At 35.3% G+C, this 12,780-nt stretch overlaps 1 protein-coding gene across 3 annotated transcripts in view; it reads left to right on the forward strand.

The window, feature by feature from the left end:
- LOC145694808 (uncharacterized) overlaps positions 1-12,780 on the forward strand; it is a 137,132-nt gene that overhangs the window by 42,019 nt on the left and 82,333 nt on the right. For all 3 annotated transcript variants that reach the window (XM_081771454.1, XM_081771455.1, XM_081771456.1), the window contains exons 4-5: positions 2,807-2,962; positions 10,704-11,376. In XM_081771454.1, the coding sequence (XP_081627580.1) occupies positions 10,751-11,376 (626 nt within the window). In that variant the 5' untranslated portion in view covers positions 2,807-2,962; positions 10,704-10,750. The remainder of the gene's footprint in view (positions 1-2,806; positions 2,963-10,703; positions 11,377-12,780) is intronic.

Here is a 12,780-nt window from a genome sequence, read left to right on the forward strand (position 1 = left end):
GATCCAACTCATAAAAAACATGTACAGGTTTTGCCATCGATCAAAATCTTTATTTCGGTGATGGGGCAGTTACCAAGTACAGAAACAAAATAATCTATTGAAGCTCTGTCATCACGAATCTGACTTTGTCTTCTCTGGAATTGTTTTGACGTCTGCTTACGACAGAGGCCTGTGCGACGGTCTAGGTGGTACAACCAAATGAGAAGCGTCAAGAGCTAATCTTCAAAGATCATACACAAACCATATCATTACCTCTCGGAATTTGTATGAGTTTTGTGAAGAAAGAAAAAAAATATATAAGGAAGTTGTACAAGCTATGCTGTTATCCGTGAGAGAAGGTTTGCTAAATGCAAACTTGTACCTTACATTAGGTCAAAACAGAGATTTGTACCTCTTATCACAAGTACACTGCAATGTTACAGAACATCAAATTCAAGTGAATATGAAGATGTACAGATCAATGCATGTAACATCAATGCCCACGGAATGCTACTGTTGTGATTTTCACGTCAAGTACTCGTTGCTTGCGTGTATGGTATAACCGATCTATGGCTTCATGATTTTATCCGAGTGTGCAATGCATTTTTAACCAGCATTTATTTGTTCGTAACATTTCTCATTTTGAATGTGAAACGCAGAAACTAAAACATCCTGAAATCATTAATTTTCCTTTTAGCAACAAACAATGTACTTTTTATTAAAGAGACCAGTCAGATGTGTTCGAGACGTCTTGTTGACAGCAAACTTTGATAAGACACAAAAAGTTCATGGGAACAATAACATTTTGTGAATCCCAAAGCGTAACTGAGCAGAAAGCCAAACGAACGATAACACATTCAGAATTGCCAATTTAGTATTTTTCGAACTGTTTTTGTGTATTGTTAACCAAAAACATTTATCAGTTCCTTACATTTTCCATTGAAGTCAGTTGAACCTTTTTTTTTTTTTTTTTTTTTTTTGTTGTTGTTGTTTAAATCAGGATTTTTTCGTTTAAATAATTTGTTCTATGTATTTATATCACATATGGACAGAAATAAATTTGTTTCGCCTTGGTGTTATTATGCAACAACCAAGTTATGCTGGAAGGGGTCACATAAGCTTAAAGCGGAATCTAAACTGCTTCTAGGCTTACATCCGAGAGAAATCGTCCTCCATTTAAACTCGAAACCGAGACTAATTGGCCACAAATGCGATGAGTCTGCCGACTCACTCACGAAGGACTCCTGATAAAAATACATGGTACTGATCTTTATATACTTGTTAATATAATTGTCAATAGTCATTTCAGAAGGACAAAAAGATAAACAGTTGCACAAGTGAAACCATTATACAGAATTACATATAAACAATTTCAAAAAATACTGCAGAGTACAGAAAAACTAATTTAGTCCAAGTTTGTTCACTACGACTTTTATTAGTCCAAGTTAAAGAAATACAACGATTTAATTTGCATATCAGTAAGAAAAGTAAATAAAGATATGAATTAAAGCCCACTTAAACTCTGACCCATTTATACATAAACAGATACCAAAGATACTTCTGATTTCAACAAATGTCTCTCATGGGGATTGTATGATCCCTTCCCCCCAAAAAGTACGGCATTTCGATGTATTTTTTTATCAATAGTAAACATTATTGAAACTAAACAATATTTAGAATTTTCCTTTAATTGCAATTGCATAACAATGATAACAAACTATTAAAAAAATCACAAAAGAAACATGCATATTTTTTTAAATGCTTTTGTAGTATAATATCTTTGAGTTGAGTTGAGTTGATTTTAGTTTAGCGTCCCTTTCAGCAGCGAGGCTATATGAGACGTGGACCTACTGATTAACGTGGAATCCGAACCACATGAGCTCCCGCCGGGAATCGAACCCGGGTTTCCCACGCCAAAGGCGCGTACGCTATCCGCTTAGCCACGAGGGAGCTCGCTATAATATCTTTGAGTAATGGATGGGAAATTTACGTCTGAATATAATACGAATAATATACGGGAGTGAAACGTGATAACACACAAATGTGTGTTTATCAAGATTTTACAAACTTTTTTTTTTTTTAAACCCTCGTTTAAACCAGCCAACTCTGGCGTGAAGACAGTTACCAAGTCATATAGGGCATTTTTAGTTCAACTCCTTCCCAGAATTTTCGGGGCTTAAAAATGGTAATTTGGCTGATGCTTATTTTATGATTTTGTGGCATTATTTGAGACATTTTAAATTTGGCTGGTAAAAAGCTTCCTCTCGTATCTGGTGTTCGTCTCATATCTGTACTCCGTTTCATTTCTGAGATACTGTATTTCGCGTCCATTCTGATTTTCTCATGACTTGCCACACGTCATATTGGAAATATAGTAGCCATAAGCTTACAGAATAGAATTTTCGTATTTTTAATCGTACCATTTTGTTTACAATATATGTATTAATATACACATGCGCAAATTATCAGGATTTTCAAAAATGGTCGTACAACCACCATCTTGCGATTTTCGGTGGAATGGCCCTGATGTGTGTAATCCAACTCACTTGTTTCTAAGCTAGAATGGTGAAGAAAGGCATGTTCTAGACCCAAGTATCTTACATGATGACTTGTACACAGCATGCAATTCACGTACCGGCGTTCTGCGTAATTTAATAGTGCATAAAATATTTTTAATTTGTAGTTTGGCACAGATGTCTATTCTCAACAAAGATTGAAATAAGAGTTAAAATTAGAATTTGAGCTAAAAATAACAATAAAATTAATATACAAGAAATTATAAAAGTAAGTATTTAGTTTTAACAAACGTTTTTCTTAACTTTTCTAGTGTCTTTGGTTACAGCGGTTGTCCGACCTTTTCAGTCTGTTCCTGCGTGTACAGAATGAAGTATTTTCAGGAAAAGGAAAATTTCAAGTTTTCTTGTACAACACCGATGTTAAAAGTCTAATCGGAAGTGGAAGGCAAGGAAAGCTGCTTAAAGAGGTAGGCACTGGTGGTAATACAACGTATATTTTATTAGTGAACTGCGGAGTTGCAGTTTCTGATAATTCATTTAGTGCATTCCGAGTGCAGGAGTGTAAATTAGGCTGTAAGTAAATAATAAGTTTAAGTGGTTAGAAGATAAAATTATATTGCGATATGTATATGACATTCCTGGCCCCCTCCCCGTCTCGCTCCTCAATAACAGACACTAACGTATGTGACACTAATTGTTTTATGAAAGTTACTTCTGTTCACGGGTATTCACGTGACTCTTCATTCAACTTAAAAAAGCAAGTCCACACTGCTTAAGTCGGACGATCGTGGAGGGCAGACAATGGGAACCTCACAACCAGTCTAGAGGTTTGAAGCACGTCTGTCAAGGTAATTGTTAACAATTCTGGCAGAATGTATGGGAGTTCAATCATGATGGAAATACATATGTATCCATGTAGCCAAGGAAAGCTCTTCGAGTTGCTCAACCAGTGTTTGCGCAGAAAGTGTAAATAATGATCTCCGATCATACTTATATCCAAAATAAAGGTACCGAGAAGCATACCGTCACTCAAACCACATCATATATTTATAGAGTAATCCCTATACAGATTAAATTTTTGGAGATGATCAGTGTGGATTTAGGAAATCGATCAACTATTGATCAGGTATTTACCATTCGCCAAATACTCGAAAATAAATGAGCATAGAACTCCCCGGTATATCAATTATTTATTGATTTCAGAAAGATCTCCGACTCTGTTAGGAGGGAAACATTGTACAACAATGTTACCAAATTTGTTATACCAATAAAGTTCGTTAGATTAATAAAAATTTGTTTAAATGAAACTCCAAAGTAACGAAATACCTGTACTTGTGCACAACTTTTCACGTCGAGAGTGGCCTGAAACGAAGAGATGCATTGTCGCCATTGTTATTCAACTTTGCTCTGGAATAGGCTATAAGGGAAATTTAAAAAAGCAACCAGAGCCTAGAGCTGAATGCACTCACCAGGTTACGCCTTATGACGATGCTGTCAATCTGATATTAGGACAATAGAAAGAAAGGTAGAGATTTTATCCAACGCCTGCAGTGACATTGGTTCAGAAGTGAATGCGGAGAAAACTAAATACGTGGAAACTCTCCATGACTGTAATACTACAAACTATGGATACGTTAAAATATCAAGTAATACTTTCGACAAAGTGGACGATCAACATTAATAGACCAAAACCATATCTACGAAAAAATTAAATGTCGACTGAAAGCAGGAAAATCGTGTTACTATTTAGTCCAAACTCTTTTTGCCTTCGCGAATCCTGTCGAAGAATTTGAACCTTAAAATATATAAAATTATAATTATGTCTGTTGTACTGTGTGGTTGCGAAACACGGTCGCTTACTTTGAGGAAAGCACGTAGACTGTAAGTATTTCAAGATGAAATTCTAAGGCTAATATTCGGACCCAAGAGTGACGAGAATGGAGAATGGGGAAACGTCATAACGAGGAACTGCATAATTTATACCGCTTAGCAAACATTGTTATGATCATTAAGTCTAAAAGGCTCAGGTAGGAATGGAAGAAAGTACGAACGTTTTCAAAATTTTAACTAGAAATTGGAAAAAGATCATTGGGAAGACCTAAGCGCAGATGAGAGGATAATATTAAGATGGATCTCACAGAAATAAAAATGTAACGTAGAAATTTAATCCATTAGGCTAAGAACAAAAATTAACGGAGAGCTTTTGTGAATGCGGTATTAAACCTCCGGGGTCCATTCCATAGAGTGAGTGAATGAGTTAGCTTACACAGTTGAAAGTTAGTTTATACTGTGTCATGTTCATTTTGCTTGTGACCATCGATGTATGTTAGAGTGTTGTTTATGCTATTTCTGGTAAAGGTCGCTTCGTTGTTAATATAATTCGTAAAAAGCACGTTCGGATGTACATTTAACCATCGTCAAAATTCAAGACGTATAACAGGGTTACCAAGATGTAGATTTTGGGCACACTGGAGATGAAATGGATAAAATTTGTTTTTCATTTCGTGCCCGCCGTACTCACGTCTCTGGAATGTCACAGAGAAGATACTAATTATGGAGCTCGTTAGTTGCTAAACTGCTGAACTATTTCAAGAATGTGTTTCTGTTCCTTCACACGTTGCTCAAAGAAGTTATCACGAATATATGACGTCCAAACAAAGAATTCAAGATGTTTTTCAAGAATCCACAATCAGGAATTCGTCTATTAGGAAGCGTTGATGATACTCTCAATAGCAGCAGAAGGATTCCCATTGAATATATATACTGTGAGGACATTCTTCAGAACTAAAAATGTACAGAAAAATAAACGCGCGTCTCGCTTTCTGTTTCCCCACATCGACTATAATGGTCAATTGCCACACTGTTAACAAATCTACGTATCAGTTAATATCCACCAGGACCGAAGTTTGGTGCTGTAATTTACAAAGTGATGATGTTAGGTGCAGTTTTATTTTTAAAAATATTTTCCATCTATCTGGCTCTAGAAAGCTAATGCTGTCAACTGTACATAGGAAATGCTAATATTTTGGCTCGAAATAATCTCAATTGGCCAAAGAAAATCCATACTTGTTGGGTTTAAATCCAACTGTGGGTAAGAGCACGGGGCTTTTCAAGGAGAGGTGGATGGTCGTTTATATATATATATATATATATATATAGGAGAAAAGTATACATTTAATTTTTCCTAGAATAATATTTCTTATTTACGTAGTGTTATTATTATGTATTATTTTCAGATGTTCTATTATTATTATTATTGCTATTTAAGTCGCAGTAGTAGTAGTGGCAGTATTGTTCATAGGATTTACATATCTGTACCGTATACTGTTGTTAGATAACCTACTAGCATACAGTATCCATGAAAAAGAACATTGAATCAGCATGAGATTGGTTCTACATTATATTAAATTAGTTCATATAGAAAATAATTGGAGCACGTAACATAAGAGTTTCCGAATATTTTGAATAGACGAAACAGTATGACGGGTTTCCGATTTTTGCTCAAAAATTACATCACCTACTACCTAATGTGTGGTTACGACATTTCCTCCTGAAGCGCCCCCTGCATATTTTTGGAATTTTTTAGTATATATATATAGAGAGAGAATGTCTTGAATACTAGAACGTGTATACTCTCGAGGTTCAATCTGTTTTTTTAAAAAAGAGAAGAAAAAAGTCGAAGATTTTTTTTTATATATGTCATTCAGATTATATTAAGGACAATTGAACATGTTAATTTCTTTATCTCAACTACCGAATAGGTTTTCCAAAATTATTTCCACTTGGAGTTATAAATGACAAACTCATAGATTCTATATTTCTAGGCTTCAGATCCCGGCTAGCTATACTGATGGAGTTTTTGTGGTTTTCTCTTCAGCTTCATTAGCTGAGAAACAAATTTAATATCTTTACATATATACAAACCTTTCCCTACTTCGTTTCTACTATATCTTCCTATTGATAGTATTCTAGTATTGATTTTCCAGTATATAAAGGCCAAACAATTAGCATTGTCACCTTTTGTGCAGATGTAGCCTCGATTCCCTACTGAAATACGTTTAAACTGTAGGTCTATGTCTTCCATAACCTCGGAGCTAAAAAGGAAGGTTTAGCTTTCAGTAAGTATACAGGATAACTCGGCTTTGTTTGTAGTATTTGGAACTTCGTTAATAAAGAGCTTGAGTTCAAAATAGAAGTATTAGATAATGAAAAATATTCTAAAGAACAAATTACCTTAATCCTAAAGTTAGTAAAACTGTATTAAAATGTAATATTTCATCAACTTCTTTGTATGAAGTTTATATAATTATGGAAAAATTGTTTGTCATTACCGAAGCCAACAAAGTTAACAAACCAAAGAATGCTATTATTCCTACTTCTTCACTAGATGGATGATGAAATATCATCCAGTGTGTAGCATGAGGGTTCACGTAACCACTGGTGTGTGGTTTTCCTATTGAACTTCTCAGATTTATGTTTGTGATACGTGTGATTTAACTGTGAATCTCCAGTTTCAGAATACTATCGTTTAATAGAGTCTTGTTCCAGTTGAGAATTACAAGGGGAAAAGTGTTCGTTAATGTTGCAATCAGTACTTAATTCTTTCGTAGGAATTATGTAACTCTCATCTTTTATTGGTATGTGTATATCTTTTTCGTGTAGAGCAAAAATAGCACAACTTCAAGCTCCGTGACTTGCTGTCAGAGAAATGTAAACATTTAAAAAAGAGAGAAGGAACAGTTCTGAAGAAGTTCTTTTTTGATTCTATTGACATGTAATAGACCCTCTCTTCAACTGTCTGTTGCCGCATTTTGCACAACCCATTGTCTTGTCTTGCAGATCTTCATCTATATGTCATTCGTTGGATTACGAATGAAATGGTCAAAAGGACAGATGTAAAGACATTGATTTTCCTTCTTCCATTTACAGTGATTTTAGAAAGTATTTTAGAAGCGCATTAGCTATGACAGTTTTTTTAATTATTTTTTTTTATCTTGTTTATACATTGTTCCCAACTATGAAAATATATTGGATTTTCGGTTGATCTTTACAAAATAGGTTGTGGCGGGCCGGCGGTATGCGTTTGCTTAGACCGGCACCCACACAAGAGAGTTTAGTAATTAACCAAAATACTCCTAATTGGTCAACAAAGTTTCTGCAAATGACCAAATATAACTCGAGCGGCAAAGTTATACTGGAACAGGAACTCAGCTAACAACCAATCTGAAGATCTTAGCTTTTACCAGGTAGCGATGGCCTCGGCCAAGACTTAACTTCTAACTAGAGAACGGTGGAGTCGTTATCTCGACGAAAACTTGATAGTTACCAACCCCTGGGGATATCACTTAAAGCAAAACTCAGAAATAAAGTTCCTTGCAGTAAGCCTGCAGTTTATTGTTCCTAATGTTTGCAAGTCCACGAGCTTGGGGCGCTAAGTGTGGTTATGTGTTGATATAAAAAGTGTAACTTACGTGACGGGTTCCAATCGTTACTCACTGTACAGAGAAGCACAAAATAAAATAAAACTTCACTAGACTGGGAGGGCACGAGTCAGTCCTAGTAGAAGGTTAGGTGCAAAGGTGTAACTATTTGATTTGTCGTCTGTTTTAGGCCAGCTAGGCAATGAACCTAGAGTCTGTCAAAACAAACATCAAATAGGGGAGTGACAGAACTTCGACCGTCAACTTCCTAAGCTCGCCAGCAGTTTCTGGGCGCACAGGTCCCGGCTGGAGCTAGCTTTCAGAAGTAGATTGCCAAGTTAGAAGGAGTTAACTTTGACCGTCAGTTTCCTAAGCCGACCAGCAATTATGGGTAGACCCCTGGCTGTCGTCAAGCTTTTAGAAACAGAGTGCCAAGTTAGCCACTAGGATAAGGTTTGGATGGAACCAAGAGTGTAGGTTAGCCTCCGGAGAAGCCGAGAGAGTAAAAGGCAGAATGACGGCTTGGACAACTAGGAACTTACTCGGAAATCCTGGGCTAGATCGTGCCTAAGACATTGCGGACTCCGTCTAGATAGCACGACCTTGAGGGGCCTCAGGAGAGGGACGTTGTCCGACGATCGAGCCAAAAACATGAGTTTTTAAAGGCCTCGATCAGCTGTGCACACGGCACCAATTTACGTCTCGTGTGCATGGTTGTAACGCGTGCAAACATTGCACTCAGACCGTGAGGTCAGAGGTTGGACATGCGTGGTAGTCCAAAAGTTCCCTGGGGAATAACCCGAGAGTAGCCAGCAACCTGAAAGGAAGGCTGATTGGTGTGCACACGACATTAAGGGCAAAGTCAGCTGAGAAAAGTGCTTCTCCTAGGGGCGGAGAGAAAAGCCATTGGAACACGTCATGATCCTAACACCAAGATTGGTTTACAATAGATTGCCTGGGCGGCGCTAAATGAAAAGAGAAGATTATGTTGGTGCGCATGCGTGTATATGTACTCCGTGTTCTTGGATGTGTTATCCCCAAACTCTGGCAGAATAATATACATCGAAATGTACAAATATTCATACATTGAATCACTTAATATTCATACATTGAAGCACTTAAAATATAGAACATAAATGGTTTTAACTACTAAAGAACAAAGATTTTTTTATATGTTTGAACCAAGGATCTTTTTACTATAATTTATATGTAGACCCTTCTAAGATAACATACATAAACATCTGCAGTTTGAGGACAGAAAAATAATCTTTTTAGAAGCAAAAATGAAAAGATTTTTAAACACAGATTATATGGACTTCGTTAAAAGTCTTCTACCACTAATAATAATAATAATAATAATAATACAAGACTACATATATATCAGACACAGAGCCAGACATTTCCCTGTTACAGAGGGAATGTTGTCATCTACCAGACGGTTGACCTCGGAGGTCAAGAAGGGGGAGATTAGATGCGAGGAACGGGAAGACAAAAAGTCTTTCGTTCTAACTAACAGAAAACAACAAACACTGAACACGAATTTGTATTTTAAAAGAAGTAAATGAAATACGAATTCTGTTGCAGTTTTAAAATGCAAAAAAAAATAAATAAATAAATAAAATAAAATAAAATAAAAATAAATGAAAAAATAAATAAATAAAATAAAAAAGGAAAAAGAATGTGCGAATCTGCGCACATTACAAGGTGTATATTTCAGTATTTTCTATAAAATTGACAGAGTATCTTAAAATAGGTTAAATGAGTACTTTTAGGCATTTTTGATCATAAGTAAGGATGAAACACGGTTGTACCACTTGATTAATGTATCATTAAAGAAAGAAAGAAAAAAAAAAAAGAAAGAAAAGAAAAATTGCAACCTACATTTCCGCAGCTAACTTATTAGTTATTACAACTACGAATCAACTTTTTGTTAATTTTTGCTATGAAGTTTGTGAAAAGTAAAGTATAGGTATCAAATTTATTTCAATACATGCAATTCGCTTTTAGTGTTGAAACATTAACATGATGTATTTAGAAACTAAGATCATCAACAAAATTTATGTGTTTGAAATAATTTGTTTTGTATATCAAAGATACACTTTTCGTATTAATATGTGTTGTTCACTGTATATAATGGCAATTTAAACAAAAAAGTAACCTCAACAAAAAATCTATCAGGTAGAACTTGTATGATGTTACACGTATATCAAGAACGAAACACATTTTTTCGCTTGTTTCTCTTAAACATATTCAATAAAAAGAGAAAGATAAACTGAGTAAGAAAAGTTCAACGTCGTATTCAATATGAATCCTAATTGGAGGAACAAAAACTCTCTTTCTATTCCTGTTGACATGTAATTCTTTTGAAAAACATTCATTGCAATCGACAATCAAAAGCATAAAATATTTTTGTGTGTATTGAAAGGAAACAAAAATCCCCTGTTGATTCCGACTAAAGTAAAAGCTCTTTGGTCAGGTAGACTGCTTTTAGTAGGCCAATGCGTGATCAATACATCTCTCGCCACCGTTATATGTTCGGTTGTCTAGACCGAAGTTCGATATCTCTTAATTCAGGTGGTACTTTAATTGCTTTACTTTCTAAGTTAGCACAGCAAATTCCATGCATCACCGGAAATCGATCCTGGTACAGTGCGGGCTATTCATTCAGGTACATGGGGTCACTGCAATACTTTATTTATCTTAATTTTTATAATGTTAACATCTAATTTAGAACCATAATGATGATGAGAAAGATGTCCATATTATAGTTAGTTTTTTGTATTTTCAGGTGATGGTGGGGTGTTCTTGGACACCGTTCGACACCACGATGTGAATATGAACTATATGGGGCAAGCGTCCACAGAACAGTGGGCAACATCGTGGCCCCATCTGAAATCAAACAACAGGTCGTCTGGTATGGACTTTTCAATGGTGGAATCATGTTTAAAGTTACATTATTTGGAAAATGCTAATAGTGATGTTAGCCAGAATGTAGATGGGGTTATACAGTCAGTGTATCAGTTGAAACAAAACAACGCTGCTGCATACACGTGTGGCAATAATTTATTTCCAAGTGAACAGTTTTTACAGAAGTTGGATGGTAATGAGAAACTTAACAATAGCCAACAGCTTCCTCCACAGCCGACGTATTGGCCTCCACAAAACGTTCAATCAGGGTCGGAGAAAGTTGGTTACGAGGACACAACTATTGTTGATAAGGATAAAGCGATTGATACATTAATGCCATTGTTAGGACCTACGGAAGTGACTAAGTTGGATGACGCCGACATCATAGAGACTAAATACGAGTGTAATGCCGATATCAATACAAAAAAGACTGAAAATGCTCAAGTTTCACTAAATGATGGAGTATGTCCAACGCTTCCCTACGCTAGTCATTCGGATGAAATTACTGTTATCAAAAAAGAGGAAGATAGCCTGACGGGATTTGAAACAAAAAGGTAAGTGTAAATATTAGTTCTTCATAATATATATTCATATTGACCTCAAAATGATTATTAGTGTATATGAAAATTTGAGAATTTACGGAAATAATATCTATTCAATTAAATATTTATAGTCCTTTCGTTTTGTACTTTTCAACGAACTTAGAAAGGTCGTTACTGAATACTCTTATGTCTGTGTATGTGTATTTGTTATTTCCGAATTCTTAAATTTTGAGCCCTCCATTCGATAGAGCATCAAAAACTTTTTGAAAGAAGTGATGGAATTTTTCGCGTCACCCTCACCGTTCCCGAAATATTGGCCAAAAAAGTTCGATTTCGGGAGATTTAAGGAGCCATATCTCTGGAACCGTAAGTCATAGAGAGATCGATACCTAAGAGGATGGTGAACATTCTGGTATCAAATAGTAACCGGTAGCCACTGGCCAGCTGGCCACCGTTTCCTAGATATTGGTCAAAAGATGTTCGGAATTCGGGAGATTTAAGAAGCCATATATCGGGAACCGTAAGTTATAGAAAGCCAATAGAAGTTAATTGGAAAAATCAATTCTTTCTACGTTCGTTCTTCGAGCACTTTCAACTTTTTTTTTTCTGTTTCCTCCCAAATTTCTGTCTTTACCATGACTTGTTAACGAACTGTAGTCTGAGTTTGAATTTAGGAGTATGGCCTGTTTTTTATATAGGCGAGTAAATCTGAATTCTGTCACTAGGTTTCTAATAACGAGCATTGTGCATCTTTTAATACGTATACGTAGTTGTTTCCAGAGGATGTCAATCACAGTTTTTCTACTTTCGTCTTTTGATATTAAAGTAGAATGCAATAAGAGAAGGATTGACCATTAGTAATGTCTTGATTTTACATCGAATGTGAATATACTTTAAAAATTTTAAAAATACAGTAATCACCTACTAAATTGAAGGTAAAATTGTGTGAATAGTTTAGTGTTCTTGATATTTATACGATGGTATTTTTGCATAATTTAAAAGAAGAAAAAAATCATGTGACTTGGAAGAATGTAAGTATGTATTTTCAAGAGAATTGTAAGTGCACTAAAGGCATATTTTAATAAAACAAGCAGGAAGATTTGAAAGTAAGGAAACTGCCTAGATCTTTAGAAATTCGTAACGGACTAAAGTAAAAGCATACTTTATCGTCGTTATGTTTTAACGTCTGCTTGGAATATGCGATTAAGATTATCAAAGATAGCAACAGAGGTCTTAGAAAGTCTTAAAGGATGCTCAATAATTGCTCCATTTTTTCAAACTCTTTTAAATTTTATTTATAAATTTTAAAATTATAAATCACAGAATGTAGTTTCCGTAAAGCAGTAGAATATTTGATGTCCAAAAAATCAGTGAAATCAAGCTATTAAAATTGCCTTTCTTTTCAACGAATGGAGA

This window comes from Thermobia domestica, chromosome 9, assembly GCF_964235325.1.
Source record: "Thermobia domestica chromosome 9, izTheDome1.hap1.1, whole genome shotgun sequence".
Taxonomy (NCBI): Eukaryota; Metazoa; Arthropoda; class Insecta; order Zygentoma; family Lepismatidae; genus Thermobia; species Thermobia domestica.